General features: G+C 43.3%; 1 protein-coding gene across 3 annotated transcripts; it reads left to right on the forward strand.

Moving 5' to 3' along the window:
• The first annotated feature begins 5,749 nt into the window (after window positions 1–5,749).
• LOC123444569 lies at window positions 5,750–14,921 on the forward strand. 3 transcript variants are annotated; one of them, XM_045121339.1, is made up of 11 exons: window positions 5,750–6,116; window positions 6,299–6,368; window positions 7,533–7,711; window positions 7,818–7,892; window positions 8,515–9,021; window positions 9,665–9,991; window positions 13,001–13,098; window positions 13,201–13,229; window positions 13,319–13,380; window positions 14,186–14,531; window positions 14,619–14,921. In XM_045121339.1, exons 3-10 carry the CDS (start codon window positions 7,703–7,705, stop codon window positions 14,513–14,515), a joined length of 1,437 nt encoding a protein of 478 aa, XP_044977274.1. In that variant the 5' UTR covers window positions 5,750–6,116; window positions 6,299–6,368; window positions 7,533–7,702; the 3' UTR covers window positions 14,516–14,531; window positions 14,619–14,921. The 3 variants fall into 3 exon arrangements, with proteins under 3 accessions (XP_044977274.1, XP_044977276.1, XP_044977275.1); XM_045121341.1 differs by having other exon boundaries at window positions 5,750–6,368; window positions 7,533–7,716; XM_045121340.1 differs by having other exon boundaries at window positions 5,750–6,362.
• Window positions 14,922–19,287: the final 4,366 nt, after the last annotated feature.

The following is a 19,287-nucleotide window of genomic DNA, read 5'->3' on the forward strand; positions in this document are numbered from 1 at the left end:
TTCTTTCTCGTTTGTTTTCGTTCGTAGTCGGACCCTGCTCTTACTCTTGATGATTATGTAATGTACTGATGTGACACTAATGTAGCTTGTGGCGAGTGTAAGCCAATTCTATATATATACCTCTTCTTTTCAGTACATGTACTTGTAACGATATCCATTCTTGCGACACGACGAGATACGCTTCTATCCGTGACGAGGCCTTCGTGCCAAATTGAGGATAGGGTCGCATCTTGGGCGTGACAGCAGGGCAGAAAGAATTTTTTGTCGAGGCAACACCAGTTGAAGAGGAAGCTAATGATGATGATCATGAAGCTTCAGATCAAGTTACTGTCGGACCTCGTAGGTTGACAAGAGCACGTACCGCTCCCGAGTGGTACAGAAATCCTGTCTTTTCTATCATGTTGTTGGACAACAATGAGTCTGCGAGTTATGGTGAAGCGATGGTGGGCCCAGATTTCAACAAATGGTTAGAAGCCATGAAATTCGAGATAGGATCTATGTACGAAAACAAAGTGTGGACTTTGGAAGTATTACCTGAAGGTCGCAAGGCTATTCAGAACAAATGGATCTTTAAGAAGAAGACAAACGCGGACGGTAATGTGTCCTTTTACAAAGCTAGACTTGTGGCAAAGGGTTTTTCACAAGTTCAAGGAGTTGACTACGATGAGACATTCTCACCCATAGCGATGCTTAAGTTCGTCCGAATCATGTTAGCAATAGCTGCATTTTTCGATTATGAAATCTCGCAGATGGGTGTCAAAACGGCGTTCCTTAACGGGTTTCTTAAGGAAGAGTTGTATATGATACAACCCGAAGGTTTTGTCGATCCATAGAATGATGACAAGGTGTGCAAGCTCGAGCGATCCATTTATGGACTGGTGCAAGCATCTCAGAGTTGGAATCAACGCTTTGATGAGGTGATCAAGGCGTTTGGGTTTCTACAAGTTTTTGGAGAAGCTTGTATTTACAAGAAAGTGAGTGGGAGCTCTATAGCATTTCTAATATTATATGTGGATGACATATTGCTGATTGGAAACAATGTGGAGTTTTTGGAAAGCGTAAAAGATTACTTGAATAAAAGTTTTTCAATGAAAGACCTAGGAGAAGCTGCTTACATATTGGGCATACAAATCTATAGAGATAGATCGAGGCGCTTGATAGCTCTTTCACAAAGCACATACCTTGATAAAGTTTTGAAGAATTTCAAAATGGAACAATCCAAGAAGGGGTTCTTGCCTATGTTACAAGGTATAAAGTTGAGTAAGACTCAATGTCCACTAACTGCAGAAGATAGAGAAAAGATGAGTGTCGTCCCCTATGCTTCAGCCATAGGGCCTATCATGTATGCAATGCTGTGCAGAAGACCGGATGTCAGCATGGCCATAAGTATGGCAGGCAGGTTTCAAAGTGATCCAGGAGTGGAACACTGGGCGATGGTCAAGAATATTCTGAAGTACCTAAAAAAGACTACGGAAATGTTTCTCGTTTATGGGGGTGACGAAGAGCTCGTCGTAAAGGGTTACGTCGACGCAAGCTTTTACACCGATCCGGATGACTCTAAGTCACAAACCGGGTACGTATTTGTTCTTAACGGGGGTGCGGTAAGTTGGTGCAGTTTCTAGCAAAGCGTCGTAGCTGATTCTACATGTGAAGCAGAGTACATAGCTGCCTCACAGGCGGCCAAGGAGGGTGTGTGGATGAAGTAGTTCATGTCAGATCTTGGAGTAGTGCCAAGTGCACTGGATCCAATCAATCTGTTCTGTGACAAACACTGGTGCCATTGCTCTAGCCAAGGAACCAAGGTTTCACAAGAGGACCAGACACATAAAGCGACGCTTCAACGCCATCTGCGATTACATCAAGGAGGAAGACATAAATATTTGCAAAGTGCACATGGATCTGAATGTTGCAGATCCGCTGACTAAACATCTACCACGAGCGAAGCATGAACAACACCAGAACTGTATGGGTGTTAGATTCATTACATTGTAAATCACATGAAAATGTGAGACTAGATTATGGACTCTAGTGCAAGTTGGAGACTGTTGGAAATATGCCCTAGAGGCAATAATAAAATAGTTATTATTATATTTCTTGTTTCAAGATAATCGTTTATTATCCATGCTATAACTGTATTGAATGGAAACATAAATGCATGTGCGGATATATAGACAAAACTATGTCCCTAGTGAGTCTCTAGTTGACTAGCCTGTTGATCAAGGACGATTAAGGTTTCCTGGCCATAGACAAGTGTTGTCACTTGATGACGGGATCACATAATTAGGAGAATGATGTGATATACAAGACCCAAATTACAAACGTAGCATATGATTGTGTCATTTTGTAGCTATTGTTTTCTGCATGTCAAGTATTCATTCATATCACCATGAGATCATGTAACTCACTGACACCGGAGGAATGCCTTGTGTCTATCAAACGTTGCAACATTACTGGGTGACTATAAAGGTACTCTACATGCATCTCCGAAGGTGTCCGTTGAGTTAGCATGGATCAAGACTGGGATTTGTCACTCCGTGTGACGGAGAGGTATCTCGGGGCCCACTCGGTAATACAATATCACATATAAGCCTTGCAAGCAATGTGACTAAAGAGTTAGTCACGGGATCTTGTATTAAAGAACGAGTAAAGAGACTTGCCGGTAACAAGACTGAAGTAGGTATAGAGATATCGATGATCAAATCTCGGGCAAGTAACATACCGAAGGACAAAGGGAATGGTATACGGGATTATATGAATCCTTGGCATAGAGGTTCAACCAATAAGATCTTCGTAGAATATGTAGGATCCAATATGGACATCCAGGTCCCGCTAGTGGATATTGACCGAGGAGTGTCTCACGTCATGTGTGCATAGTTCTCGAACCCGCAGGGTCTGCACTCTTAAGGTTCTATGACGTTTCGGTGTAGTTGAGTTATAGGTATTGATGACCAAAGTTATGTTCGGAGTAACGAATGAGATCTTGGACGTCACGAGGAGTTCCGGAATGGTCCAGAAACGAAGATTGATATATAAGAAGTTGATATTTGGATTTTGGAAGAATTTCGGGCATTGCCGGCAGTGTACCGGGAGTGACGAATGGGTACCGGGGCCCCGCCAGGTGGGCCCACCACTCCCCAAGAGGGCCACATGGACTTGATGGTGGCGCAATAGATCTTAGTGGGCCGTCTAATCAACCAAAGAAAGCCCATGTGGAAAAAGGTGGAAAATCCAAAAGAGGTCGACAATTTTGGGAGGAGTCCTAATCCAAGTAGGATTGGAGGAGGACTCCTCCCTCCTTTGGTTCGGCGGACGCCAAGGTGTTTCCCTTGGTGGGCAAGGCTGCCTCCTCCCTCCTCCTATATATACTAGAGGTTTTAGGGTTTTTGTGATACAATTTCATCCACGTGCAACCCTCTCCTCTAGTTCGTAGTTCTTCCTCTAGATCGGATTTCTGTGGTGCTTAGGCGAAGCCCTGCAGGAATAGATCACCACCACCACCGGCGCGCCATCACGCTGCCGTAGAACTCATCTACTTCCCTGTCTCTCTTGCTGGATCAAGAAGGCGAAGATCGTCATCGAGCTATACGTGTGCTGAACGCGGAGGTGTCGTCCGTTCGTTACTAGATCGGGACGGATCGTGGGACGACAGTGATTTGAATCACGAAGACGTTCCACTACATCAACTGCGTTTCTTAACGCTCCCCGCTTAGCGATTTACAAGGGTATGTAGATCCAATCTTCCTCTCGTAGATGATCATCACCATGATAGGTCTTCGTGTGCGTAGGAAATTTTTTGTTTCCCATGCAACGTTCCCCAACAGTAACAAATTATGCGTTTGTTTGTTTAGGTTCCTCCACTACTTCGGTTGAGGAGGCACAACCCGAATGAATCTCTCTTATATGACCCTCAGTACGAGCCTTATTTTAGAAGAATGGATCTTCTTTAGTTTGTGCTCAACTTTAAAGGCACACCACCATGGTTGAACGCCACGGTCCTTACCGCCCTTACGGACCGTTGGATGCCGGAGACACTCTTTTCACCTTCTTCTTGGTGAGATGACCATAACTTTGGAGGATATTGCTATGATCACCGGGCTTTCGATCGAGGGTAGGGCTCTTACAGGGAAGGTTAGGTCTGATGGGTGGCGACAACGGGTTGCAACATTGGTTGGTGTTGAACCTGAGCCGTGGACTCATGAAACCAGGAATGATCCTAGGCCATCCAGCGTGTTGTTCTCGTGGATACAGAAACATTTTCGCAAGTGCCCAAAGGATGCTAGTCTGGATGTTGTGGAGAGGTACGCCAGGGCTTACCTATGGAATCTTTTGACCCACGTGCTGTTTCCGGATGGCACGGGGGACACATCCTCGTGGATGTTCTTGGATCCTCTTCGTGACTCGTATGTTAAGTGGAGTTGGGATTCGGTGGCACTAGCCTTCTTGTACCGCCAGGTACTGCTTAATATGATGCATTTTCATTTTATTAAATAGGTATTCATGTGTGGTCGGTTAACGTGTGTGCAAATATGCAGTTGGATGGATGATGTATAAGGAGTAAGCCGGCGTCCACTTTTGAAGGTTTCGTTTGGGTCCTACTGTTTTGGATGTGGGAGCGTATCCCTGTTGGCCGTAACGTCACCCTTCCTCCGGAAGAACCTTTGAAGTACCCTTTTGACGGGGATGAGGAGCGGTACCCCACTATCGCTCACACATGGGCTAATGTCCAATGGTCGAGTATCGCAGCTATGGGACGATACAAGACATACATAAGTGAGCTTGACATGCTGACTTATGAACAGATAATTATCCAAATGCTTTAGCATCTTTTTTGAATTTTTTTCGTGCATGGGCGAGTGACTTGTTGTGATGTAGGTAAATTGGAGGCCCTACACTGTACTTAGGCAGTTCCCTTTAAGCAATATGTGCGTTCGTGATCAACATCTTTGGCGTGTGGTGTGCCCCATGATATGCTTCTACCTCATGACATGAGCTGTCTCAAAAATAATGAACCAGCATCTTTGACGTGTGTTGTGCCCCATCTACCTCATGACATGAGCTGTCTCGAAAATAATGAACCTCCCGCCAAGCTGAACAGAGGTAAAAAGGACCGCATAAGCTGTCTCGAAAATAATGAACCTCCTGCCGAGCTGAACAGAGGTAAAAAGGACCGCATGAGCTGTTTCGAAAATAATGAACCTCCTGCCAAGCTGAACAGAGGTAAAAAGGACCGCGTGAGCTGTCTCGAAAATAATGAACCTCCTGCGGAGCTGAACAGAGGTAAAAAGGACCGCATGAGCTGTCTCGAAAATAATGAACCTCCTGCCGAGCTGAACAGAGGTAAAAAGGACCGCATGAGCTGTCTCGAAAATAATGAACCTCCTGCCGAGCTGAACAGAGGTAAAAAGGACCGCATGAGCTGTCTCGAAAATAATGAACCTCCTGCCGAGCTGAACAGAGGTAAAAAGGACCGCATGAGCTGTCTCGAAAAATAATGAACCTCCTGCCGAGTTGAACAGAGGTAAAAAGGACCGCATGAGATGTCTCGAAAATAATGAACCTCCTGTCGAGTTGAACAGAGGTAAAAAGGACTGCATGAGCTGTCTCGAAAATAATGAACCTCCTACCGAACTGAACACAGATAAAAAGAATCGCATGGGCTGTCTCGAAAATAATGAAGCTGAACAGAGGTAAAAAGGACCTCCTCGCTCAATCCCCCTCTCGGCCTCTCCCCTCTCCCGGCCTTGCACTCATCGCAAGTCCCCCTCCTATCGACTTCCCGTGGCTGCCGTAGGCACGTACTTCCGCGATACCGCTGCTCCCCCTCCCCCCTCCCACCGTCGGCATCTTCTCCGGCTATCAGATCTCTCTCTCTCTCTCTCTCTCTCTCTCTCTCTTCGAGCGCCGCGGAACCCTAGATGCGTCGCGCCTTCCTATCGCCGTAGAATTACAGAAGTTTTTTTTTTCATTTTGTACAAACGCGTGAGTTCAGTGATTTGATTAGTTGAACCTCCGCTTCTTCGAACAATCGATCGCCGTTTTCCCCCACCTAGTCGGCATCAGTTGGTGGTGATTTGCATCAAGCAGTGATATTTTTGTTTAGCCGTTCTTCTGCCAGGGTACCTGCTGCTTCTGTTTGTCTTCCAATCCTGCTTCTTTTTTATGTCGTTGCCCCCTTGCATGGTGGATGCTTGGGTGACTGAATCCGTATTCATTTGCTGTTTGCAAGCTCTCTTCGTTTTGAAGTTTCCCCTGGTACCTAGTAAGAATTTTACTGACATCGACAACTTGTTGGGTGCAGGTCTTAGTTGCGGCCTCTAGTTGGGTCAATGTCTACCTTGTCATCCGCTCCATCGACCGTTCCAGTTCAGGTTCCTCCTCTATTTGGTTTTCCAACCTGCATACTGCTTGCATGTACCTAAAAGTTGAACTATTATGAAAATGGTACACATCTTGGCTTATATTTTGTACATCGGGGAGCCTTGTGTATATGTTTGTGTAGGCTGTAAGATCTGTACGCTGTCATTAATTCAATGCTCAATCACCATATATATTGTTTTGGGTAATGCAGCCTTTTTCAGAAAGGTGCATATAAATACTCCCTCCATACCATAGTATAAGAGCGTTTTTTACACTACACTAGTGTCCAAAACACTCTTATATTATGGGACGGAGGGAGTACAACATAAAGATTTGTCTTCATTTTTTCCTTCTACTCCCTCCGTTCCAAAATATAAGACCTTTTAGAGATTCCATTAGAAGACTACATACGAAGTAAAATGAGTGAATCTATACTCTAAAATATGTCTATGTACATCCGTATGTAGTTCATAGTGCAATCTCTAAAAGGTCTTATATTTAGGAACGGAGGGAGTAATTTTCAACAGTTCTTGTATAATTTCTGTCAACTTTGGAATCTGTCACTGAATGGTAAAAGAAGCACCTTTATTGTATGTTCTATTAGGTACCAAAAATGAACAGTCACATTTTGCTTACAGAAACAGTAGTGGCAAGCCCTCCTGAGAATGCATTATGCGCTAAAGTGATGTACATAAATGGATCAACAAGATCCCGCAAAAAAAGGAACAGAAAAAATCCCCACAATTTGCAGGAAAGCTAATCTGAAAGCTCAAGAGAAAACAAAAGAAATCATAGATAGTTAAGATCTTTTATCTGTATGCGTAGCCCATTCTTAGGAGTCCTAGCATTCTAGAAGTGACCTTGTTTTGGAAGATCCAATTCAGATATCAACACTACTCCGTTCTACTCTATGTTGCACTTCTGCATTTGCTCAAAGATTACTTTTTTGTTCTTTCATATCTGAATAAACTAGCACCTAAGGCTAAGGGTAATCAACTCGAAAAAAGGATACCCCACTGGGTTGCTGATTAGGTCCCAGCAGCCTCTGCTGAATTACGTTCAAGCATTCTGCATTCTTTCATATTGTCTAGCTGTAGCACACTAGAGTTTGGCATCTCAGCAGGGTGGCAAATTGGATTGGCATAGTAATTCCATCTCATGCTTCCCTTTTTCAGCCAATGCCACTGCAAACCGTCCGTGGAACTGAGGCAGTGGAAGCTCTTTGTCATGAAGATAATAGTAAAGGTACAACTGATGGAGCGCCACAGATGAGCATGACCCATGGCACCCTCCCCATCCTCCTCCCCACCCCTCATTAGATGCCTTGACATGTCCTGCTGAACATATGAGGGCGGTAAAGTAACTAGCCCCTGCTCAAATGATATATATCCCACTTCGTCCTTCCTTCTTATTACACTTCTTTTTGTGCTGGTTCTTGACTGATAATTCCTATTTTACAGTACATGCTTCAACTGCAGCGTTTCCTTGCTAACGCAAGAGCTACCAATATAATCGCCCCAGACCGCACTCCCAAGGTTTCTTTTATACTTGTTCATTTTGTATGATTGATTGACTATCGCTTGGCATCTAAATAATATTCTTGTCTTCTTCCTGCAATGCTTGTTCTTGCTATCCTGTATGTTGCAACATTACAAAAATCACACTTTTTTATGTTAAAGAACTTCTAAAAAATGCAAAATATAGAAATAACTCAGCATTTACGGAAATAAAAATACGAGGGAGACATTTGTTTTCTCTTGCATTTTTGTTTTTGTTTTTCTTAATTTAGTTTTTTTGTTCAAACGTTGTAATAAACGTATTGAATATCATGGAGAAAATTTATGACATGCTAGACATATGGTGGTGATGTGACCTACATATGTAGGCACCATGTAATTCAAAATTGTTTCCGAAATCATTATGAGAGATGAATGTTGCATGGTATCAAACTATTTATAGTGGAGGACTCAACTTTGGGCGGCTTAAAAGTTTAGTGCTGAAAGCTACATATGTAATAGCCGAGGGATGAAAAAAAGCACTTTTTTTTCTGATTTCAATGCCATAAAATGCCTTTGTAGAATTCTTTTGCTGTTATGCTTTGTTAGTTGGATAACTGAACTGATTGCCTTCCATTTTCTGTGTACATGGATTGGTCAGGAAACACTCGTAAAATATTATGGCATATTCGATCGTTTGTCGGCGGTCCTAAAAAAGGATAGTGTTCCATACTTCCTCCGCATCTTCGAGAATAATAGCGAGTGCTTCGTTTCTGGTTTTGTCATCATTCCACAAACCCTCGACTTAATTATTCTACGGAATGCCCTGCGTTGTGCTAATGTTGTTTTGGAGGGGAAGTCGCCTAGGCTCTGCGAGATACGTGCCAACCCCAACTACATGACCAGCTTTGGGTACTTCCCCCTCCACCAAGCTGCCGAGTCATTCTCTGCTGACATGGTTGAGTTACTGTGTCGCTATGGCGCATCCGCCGATCAGCGCACCTCGGGTAATAAAGTCATTGAGGGCCTCCTTCCACTCCATGTTGCCATCGAGAACGCCTGCCAGCATAAGTATCTGGAGGACAACCTATTAGTTGATGAGAACTACAGGAAGGGGAATGTTGAGTACATCTACAAGCTCGTACATCTGCTTTGCCTGCCTGAGATGGTTTGTGTTAAATCCCTCCTTGCACACTTTGGTTACATAATAGCAGTAAAGAAGTTCAGCTCATCCCAGTTATTTAAATCCACCTCTCTTAAATCTGCTATTATAGTTCAGCTTGTGAGATGGATAGTTTACCTTTTAAAACTTCTGATGTATCTATGTCCATAATACATGAGGCACTGTTATTCTTTAGTCAATGGGAAATGAGCAAGTTTCTCTGCAATTATAAGTTTTAAGTTAGTTTTGCCTGCTGACAGAGTTTGATGTCAATCTTTGTTACTGCCTCCGGGTTGGTTTATAAGTTGGGCATGGATTTTTAGGTCTTCAATTTAACTAGGGAAACATGTATTATACTCCCTCCGTCCCAAAATAAGTGTCTCAACTTTGTACTAGCTCTAGTACAAAGTTGTACTAAGCTTGAGACAGTTATTTTGGGACGGAGGGAGTATTATATATAAAATATATCTTTAGATTTGTTGTCAAATGTAGTTTCTAACCATATAATTTTTGTGGCATATTCTACATATTTTCTTAGTCAAATCAAAGACCTAAAAACCCGTGCCCGACTAATATACCGAGCCAGAGGGAGTATGTATACTACAAGCACTTTAAGTGACAAGCTGTTCTGTATTGGTGACTTGTGCAGAAGATCTTCTTGGACACCACTAGATCGCTTGCAGCTCACACTGATAATGTAGTTGATGAGCTCTGGAATTACATCAAGCAGGGGAAGCTTGTTCCTGCTGCTATTTTGCTTCTTGCAGCTCAAAGGCAATACCGTAATCTCAATGGGTTTGATATCATCAAGGCTCGTATAGAGGATTGTATGTGTGGATTAGGAAGTGGTAAAACTGCCAAGGCAAAAAAGCAGCTGAAGGAGATGAAAGTACATCTTATCAATGCATTGGTGCTTGTTAGGATAATTCTCAAAGCTGGTGAAGCTCTTGAGGCATATATTCAAACTCACTCAGAGGTACCACATTTTCATTTCATCACGTTTTTATTGTATTTAGACATCCTGATTCTTAATATTCTAATATGTTATGGTTTGGCTTTTGAACCTTCAAATATTGATCGTAGTGAGACGATATTGTACAGCTGTTCCCTTGCCGAACCACGAGGACGAGATCAGAGTATCTATATCTCAATCATTTTGTACTTTTCTAGCGTTGTCTCATGTCTGTTCTTTTAGATTCCTCTGACCAAGTATTTCTTTAAAAAAATCAATCAAAGGGACCACCCTGTTTCTTTAAATCAGATACTAATATCTGGTAGGCAGCAGTTAAATGCGTTGGGTTTTTGTATTTTCTTACAGGTAGTACTAAATCGATTATCTGTGGGAAGCCAGAGGCACTATAAACTACTCCCTCTGTTCCTAAATATAAGACCTTTTAGAGATTTCACTATAGACTACATACGAAGCAAAATGAGTGAATCTACATCCGAAAATATGACTATATACATCCGTATGTAGTTTATAGTGAGATGTCTAAAAGGTCTTATATTTAGGAAAGGAGGGAGTATTTGCATATTGTAGTTGGGTACTACTTACGGGCTGAAAATTCTTGTTATTACTATCAGTATTTAATCTCTTGTGAGATACTGATTGCTTGACCATACCAACCTTACCGAATGTCGGTGTCACCAGAACTTAAGCATGGCCAATAGTCTGGTAAAACGAGAGTATTTGGTTTCGATCCATATGGATTTTTGACCTTTGGGTTCCTGTTCTTCGGTTTGAAGCCAAATAGCAAAGTTGTCAATGCTTTGCACCGAGTCTGGTCAATGTCATGTTGTCATGGCGACACTAGGCGTTGTGCAGATATGAAATAAAAATAATAATAGTAATGGTAATAATATCGTAGTGACATAAAAACTAGTGGATCCTGGTGTTTCATTGTATTGAGATCTGCACTAAGGCATTCAATCTCCAATTCTCCATGTTATTCCTCTTCTTGTATGGAGCTAACATTAAACCCATAATTCAACTTATTACTGCTAATTGGTTGGATCTATGCGGCTCAAAATTGAAGAACAGACGCCACATAGGATTCTTACATAGTTAGGCACCAACTAAGAGCATCTCCAGCCGGCCCCCAACACACCCCTGCCAGGCCATTTTTTGTCGCCGGCGGGGAAAAAACGGCCCAGTCGTGCCCCCAGGAGCCCGTTTTTCGCCGGTTAGGGTCAAAATTGGCCCCGGCGGTCCCAGGCCAAACCTAGCGCGCCGGGGGGCGCCCTGGAGCGCCGGCGCTATTATTTGCATGCAACAGGCCCACTGTCGGCCTCTTTCCTCTCTCTCTCTTCCTTTTTTCTGCTAGGACCACCATGTGCATGCAAAAAAGGAACCTTTCCTCTCTCTCTATCTCTCTCCTCAGTGGCCGTCTGGGATGGGGACGCGGCTGGGAACCCGAACCCGCCCAGGCCGTTTTCGTTGCCGGTTGGCCCCTAGGCGGCACTTTTCGGCCCCTGGGGGCGCCTAACGGCTGGAGATGCTCTAAATGCTCACAGGCAGAGGCTGAGCAACAAAGACTAACTGGCTATGCCCTTACCTTAGTGAGCTGTAATGCTAGGTCCCCTTTGACTTCCGTGAATCAACTAGCCAAAATGAATACAGATATAGAGAAGCTCTATGTTAGTTAGCTTACAGAAAGTCATAGCTTAAAAGATGATAGACGAAGAAAGTCACGAAAACTTGTTTCACCTTCCTTCACATGCCATGCTAGGCTGATAGCTGTATAGGTATTGAATGATACCATCACGTACTTGTTCATACTCATCATCTAAGACATCAATAGTACTAGATAGCATCTCCTCATCACATGGAAACATTTTCATCATCTTCAAGGTATGAACATAAGCACTGTCCTATTCTTTTACATTAATCATTAGCTAGGATTTCGAAAACAATGCATACACTTTTGCTCCATTCAATTCTCCCAAAGTCGTCATGGGTTTCCATCAACCTCTTCGATAGTTGTGGTTTTCACGCAAATACTTCGTGGAATTTTGTTTTTCGGTGCAAATGTTCATAGTTGCATTAGGATCCGACATTTCAGGCATCCCATCGTGGTCAACTAGCCTCAGCCCATCGAGAATATGGTGCCCTTATGTAATCTTAGCATAACATTCTAAAATGCCTGACATTACAACCTCGTAGATGTGACGTGTTTCCTGGTTCCAGTTTTTGCTAACTTGCTTGTGCCAAAAATACCAACAAGCAGTTTCCTGAAAGCCTCTTGTTCGTGTGTAAACGCTATCTTTTTACATGTGTAAACACTAAACTTGGCAAAGTGAAGGAAGTGGTGGCAAACCAAGTAGCAATGCTTATCAGAATATTTTTGTTACCAGCATTGCCTCCTCATCTTATCAAGAAGCTTCAAATAAAATCTCTCTAGATCAGTGTCCTCTCGCACGCTTGGCTTTGACAATCCACTCCAACTTCATCTTGGCAATGTCCTCAAGCATTAGGACCAAACAGTTGACAGCACAAGGGGTGCATTATAAGTTTATAACTGAGGATGCTTGCCCATTAGCATCCTTCCTGTTGCAATGTTATTGCTCTGTTGTCCGTAATAATTTTAACCATCTGATCCTGTTGTCTGTAATGATTTCAACAGTGTTCCCTACATGCATCTCCTTAATCCTTTCCTCATGCAAGTCCACCAAGTGGCCACACTTTATGTGTTAGCACATAAGATGGCTAGTCTTGTTTGTTGGCACTGACTTCTATCTTGATTGCTGTCTCCTGGTTATAAATGCTGAAGATTTAATAGCATCAAGGATAAAAGTGTACTGGTATGTGTGTGTTAAGGACATTTGAGATCTGTAGTGGTAGGCATTGCCATTTGGGTTTATGGAACAGGTTAGTAGATAGCACATCAGTTGAGTAGGCTTGGATACTTATCAAGTAAATGAAACCAAAATGATAAGTCAAACTTAATTACTATTGTTACTGGATTAATAGAAGAATTTTATGCAGGCATCTCATGAGGAGGTCCTTGGAAAAGTTTCAGCAGTTCTCCAGAATTATGATGTTGGTCCTAGTGGAAAAGAAATCGGCATTGAAGATCTTGACTGGTCTGATTATTTCATACTTTCTGCTTCTATGGTTGTTGTCTTTTTGTTTCCGTAGATGATTACTAACAATATTTTTATTCGTTCTTTCACATGCTCTTGAAGCTGCCCCTATGACTGTGGTGAGCCGGCCGGTATGTTAACATGGTTCACAGTCTGATATTCTAAATGCGCTTCACAAGTTTTGCAAAATGGGATGTAATAATTCTGTTATCGGAAACAGGGAACACAGGTTTGACCAAGGCAGCCACTGGATCACCTACTCTGGAAGTCAAGGAGAAAAGTGTAAGGATATTTGAACTTGAGTTCCTCTCGAATTTTCTTTTTCTTATTTTGCTGCATGCTGATTATCAATTTGTTTATGAATTTGTTTTTCTGTTTTAATTTCTTTCTGCTATTTACATGCTGAGACTGAGGAGAAAAATGTGTTAGATTTGGATGGTGAGAGTGGCATTCAAGTTTTCAGGCTACAATTTCACGGACCATCCCATATTTTAGTGTTGCGTGTACAAATGCAAGAGTTCTATGATGGCCAGAGCTGTAACTCTTGTTTTAATTTTCATCAAGACCACTGATGTGCAAATGATCTTGTTTTGTTGTAGTAAAAGTGTATGCATAAGACACACATTCCATCTTTGTTCCTTTTTGTACTCTGAATTAACAAAAAAGAGCAAAGAAGGGGAAAATCTGGTCTACTGGAGTTTAGGGTCTCGGGCTTGTAGTTTGTACTGTCTGCACGTGCTGTTAAGCACTTGATTTTTGCAGACCAAATGGTAAATCAAAGTGAGTGAGCAAGACTGTTCTTTATTTTTTTGTTCGTGGTTCATGACATAGTAAGGCTTTGTGTGTCTTGGTTTAGGTTGATATCATCATTGTTTATGTTTTTTTTTCTACACCTGAAGAGGGAGTGGGGTGTCGGTTGATTTTTATTTGTCCTGTTTTAAACCTCAAGAGGGCCTGTACATTTTGTTTGAGCACGTTAAAACATGTACCTTAGGAGGGCCTGTACATTTTGTTTGATCACGTTATAATATGTATGTATTGTGTCTGTTATTAACATTGATATCTTGATTATGTACGTGTTAACCAGGCCGTGACAAAGAAACCACGAGATAGCCACTTGCATGCAAGAAATCAGTTTTTCCCGGTATGGAGATCAGTATTAACAGCTCGGTTTATTTCAAAGATCTTTCCAGCCTATGCACCGAAGAAAGAGTTGCCAATATATACTCGTGATGTTAATTATCCCGGTGGCTCCGAGAAGTTGAGAGCTGAAAGGCACTCTGAGTTTCGTCTTGGCATGTTGGAGAGGAATTATCCGAGAGTAGCAAGTAAGCCGACGCCCACAAGTAGTTATCGATCCAGAAGATTATTTGGTACTACTGCGTCGACTGTCCTGAAGATGCTTAAGCGTGTATGAAGACCCGAGCAGGAAGGTACAATATCTCACTAGTCCAAGCTTTTGGACATGATATGTTGAGCTTGAGCTGCACTGATGCCTTTTTGACAAATTAAATGTGCAGGTTCGCTGAGACGAGTATCCACTCTCCCTGCAGTTAGTCGAGATGGTTATCGAGCTGCGTTGTTTTACCCACCACAGTGGATGCTTGATCCTTGTCTATTAACATTCGCAATCTCGTTATTAATCCAAAACTGTTGTTTAAGTAGTACTAGTATATATCTTCCGAGGCTTGGCATGGGCCTGAAGTTGTGGAACATATGTCATATTCAGCTTGAACCTTGACTCTAATTCTTATGTAACCAAGCTCAGCGGCAGCCTGAGCAAGTTGACTGTAATCGATTTGCATAAGCAAATTTAGACACCATACCAAGTGTTTGAATGTGCCATAATTATTTTCTAGGTATCCTTCATCAATTGCTTTCTTTCTTAGTTGTAAAAAAAAAATTGAGTTATTTTTTCTAACAAACATGCCATCTTTCTCCATTTCCTAAATCAGCTCCTTTATGTTTCTTTGGAATTTTTATGAACCCAGTTGCCAGGATAACCTTTTGTGCCGTCCTCACAAACTCGTGACTTGGGGTTCAATCATGGTAAACGGCCATAACCTTTGAGGTGCACTGGTACACTAGATCATAAGATAGCATGTTTAAAAGTGCCAAATAACCTTGACGGTGGCAATTTATGTGTGTCATGCCAATAAATGTCGGTTTAAATCTGATTCACAAATTGATAAAAAAAGAGACAATATAGCATTTGAACAGTATCACATTTTCTTGAAATAGAGGCCATTCATTAAATAAGAAAGAATAGAGTTTGTTACATGCCACCCAAAGAAATGACATGCGCAAAAAAATGACATGGGGATTACTCGCGCTCAATAAAAGACCCTAATTTCTTAGCTCCAGCAATTACCCAAAGGTTTGCCTCAATGGAGATGGAGGCAAGCAAGATTGATGGTGGGGCACTCTTATGTTTGAAAACCCTTGCATTTTGCTCGTTTCAGACCGTCCAAGAGACAAGCATGGTGATGGAGGCCTTGGCTTGTCGATCTGGCGTTCCGTGAACGCAAGTGCTTGCCCACCAATCCTCAACCGTGTCAAACAGTGGCCAAGTGGAAGTGTCTAGCCCGAATATGAGGAATTTTGCAATGACCAAATCCCAAAGGTGTCGAGTGTAGCGACACTTGAAGAAGAGATGGGCCCCACAGTCCTGCACCCTCGTGTAGAGAGGGCAACATCACAATTTGGTCATCCCCGCTTTGCCAATCTATCCATCGTCCATATTCTATCCCGGAGAGCGAGCCAAGCAATTTTTTTTTACTTTTGGGGATGCCCAAACCTTCCAAACCATTCTGTCCATTAGCGAAAGGACCATCCCTAGGAATTGCTCCTTGTATGCTGAGGTCGCCGAGTACTGTCCGCAGCTCGTATGCTTCTAGATGATTTCGTCCTCGGTGAGCTCGTCAAGGTGGACCTCATTGAGAAGCATCTGAAGAGTGAAGAACTGCGTGACGTGCTTGACGGTGACGTTGGTGGGGTTTTTGATCTTGTGGATCCATGTGTTGTGCTTGAGGGCCTCCCTGGCCTTCCAATTCTTTCTCTTGGAAGCTTCATAAATGAGAGGAGCAATGTCTTTTGGCATACGCCCTAGAAGCCAGGGAGAGTCCCAAAAGGGTGTCCTCGCACCGTTACCAACGGTGATGTTGGTGGAAGCGTTGAAAAGACCGAGATCGCATCACATGGGTTCCCCAATCCCACCCACATCTTGTTGGGTTCTTTCCATTCATACCATGGCCATCGCAGCCGGAGAGCCCTCGTGAACTTGTCGGTGTTGAGCACCCCAAGCCCACCATATGAAAGTGGTCAACACACCTTCCCCTAGTTCACCTTGCATTTAGCCCCGGTTGTCTTGTCCGAGCCGGACCATACACTAGTAGGAGAAGGGCTACCATTAGCGCTGGTTTTTCCCTTACTAGTAGTGTTGGGGCCAGCGCTACTGCTATCGCGCTACAACTAACCTGTTAGCAGTAGCGCTGAATATAGAGCGCTACTGATATACACATTAGCAGTAGCGCTGGAATAAATAAAGCGCTACTACTAAGCCAACACTACTGCTAATTTTTCAACGCTACTGATAATATTCATGCTTTCAAAATTTAAATCGTATTTATGTCCCCCTACGTATTTGTGCATGCTCGATCATATCATGATAAACATGCATTATTGTCATCACATCATACACATAAAATAGTCTCGTCATTTATACCATCATCATCATCATTATCCAACACAAATATCATCAAATCTCGAAAATAACGATACACACAAGTCATGTCACACCCACAAGTCTCATCATCCCTATCTAAACCATCATGTAGAAGAGAAGAGCGATCAGCATGAGCAAGAGCGCGACTATGTAGTACTTCTTGAGGCACCAGTTTCGCTCCGTATCTTGCCGTAGCATCCACCTCAAGTAACTCATTTCCGCTTCGGCTCTGTTGTCGAACCCTCTCTGGCTAGCACCCGGGTACCTGTCCACCTCAGCCTTAGCGTTTGGCCAGTGGTCGTACACTCCTGGAACCCTCCCAATGAATACGGCGTAGCAGTCCTTCGCCATCTCCGATCTATGTACCTGCATCATAAGTTGATTAATTCAATGATATATAATATGCAACATAATGCACTTGAGAAACACAAAGAGGCATAGTTAGCAGAATACAAGGAGTAAACATATATAAATAACGAAGTTCCTCATACACAAACTAATTAACTAGAGTGATGTACGACAGTTCATAGAAAGACTAGTAGTACTAATTATAATTGGACACACACATTGTCATCATCAATCACTATTCCATGTCGAAGCTCCAATCTTCATAGTCAGGGAGGAAGCACCCGAGCTTCTTGAAAGGATTCAGGTCCAGACCCTGAGCGAGTAGCACATCTCGGATAGTTTCCCGCCTCATTGGCCCATGGTAGAACATCCCTCCTTGTTCGACGACCTGCTTCATGATTACCTGGGCAAGTTCACACTGGATGTCATAAAACTCAGCTCAGATTCGATGATCCGGTGTGCTTCCTATGCTTGTGGCCCAGTTGATAATCTCGGCATCACCAGAATTAGATGACATGCGAAGGCGTTGTCCATCCCTTCTGAACTCGATCATGTGATGCATGAGGTAGAATCCATCAGCCGTACTACCATTTGGTTGCTGGATGCACCAGAAGTTGGTCTTATGACCGAAAGCCGACGCTTTATTCCTGTACTTTTTCACATGGATATATCCACCAGTAAGGTTGTAGGTGAAAATGGCACTATCGAGAACACTCTTTATGTGCATGTAATCCTTCTTCTTGATGTTCATTGATGAGTCCAAGTACAGAGCATAGGAGTATTATGGGTATAGACAGATGAGGACGGCGCCCCCTGCTGCGCAAAATAAGCAGAGCTCAAATTAGCATCCATGCTTGCAAAGGAATGATCAGAACTTATGAAAGGATATCCACGGATAACTTACATGGGATGATAAGGCATGAGAATCATTTCCTTGTCCATATTAGCGATCATGAAGTTGCTGATGTACTTCCTCGTAGAGTCCCGGTGCTCTTTGCAGTGTGCTAAGAAGCTCTCGTGCATATAGTACGGGTCCGCGACCCACATATATTCTATGTTCTCGCGCCTGATGATGTAGTTGAGATGCAACACATACACGCGGACGAACTGAAAATTTAGCTTGGTCATGTCGAACCTGTCGTAGATGTAGTCAAACCGCAAGATGAACTTATGCGTGGGCCATGTGTCGACATATCCACTCGCACCCGAAACCTGAACCGGGTAAAGCGGGTATCCTGGTTCATTTTTCGGGCTGAGAAGTCTCATCTCTATGGCCAACACATCATCATGAAGTCTCCTTCGATCATTGTTCATTATGCTCTCTACCGCTTTCTGAGGTAGGATCGGATGGCCGACGACATGGAAACGCTCCGCACCTACGACAGGTATCCTGTCTACCTACCAGGGCTTCGGCTGGCTGCTTGAAGCAGCTCTGGCGCCTTTACAACCTTTCTTGTCCGGTCTCCTCCTTGGCTTCTTGGTGGGTGGCGGTAGTGAGCCCGCCATACCTTTCCTAACCAGCCCCCATCATCGTAGGGCTAATTATTAGTGGATGACCCCTGTGTTGTTCTTGTTGGGTAGAGGCGGCATCTGGAGGCGTCTCGTGTGAGGATCGCATGAAGAGAGACTTTTTTGCAATCAGTCGTCGGGCGTTCCGGCTCCGTCAAATCAGGCATCATCAAGTCATCTACACGCGCATAGTCTGAGTCATATTGCCGAGCATCGTCACACGCGGTATTGATATACTGGTTAGGGTCGTCATTGATACGTCCATTTTGCATCATTGCTTTCTTGTTGATATTTATTGCTTTTTGGGCTGTTATTTCACTTCACGGTACAATACTTATGCCTTTTATCTCTTATTTTGCAAGGTTTACAGGAAGAAGGAGAATGCCGACAGCTGGAATTCTGGCCTGAAAATGGAGCAAAGTTGAGACACCTATTCTGCGCAACTCCAAACGCCGTAAAACTCAACAAGGATTTTTTTCAGGATTTATAAAAAATACTGGGCCGAAGAAGTGCCAAAGGGGCGCCAGCAGGTGGCCACAAGCCTGCTAGGCGCGACCACCCCCGTGGCCGCGCCTAGGGGGCTTGTGGGCGCCCAGCTGGCCCACTGG

This window comes from Hordeum vulgare, chromosome 3H, assembly GCF_904849725.1.
Source record: "Hordeum vulgare subsp. vulgare chromosome 3H, MorexV3_pseudomolecules_assembly, whole genome shotgun sequence".
Lineage (NCBI taxonomy): Eukaryota > Viridiplantae > Streptophyta > Magnoliopsida > Poales > Poaceae > Hordeum > Hordeum vulgare.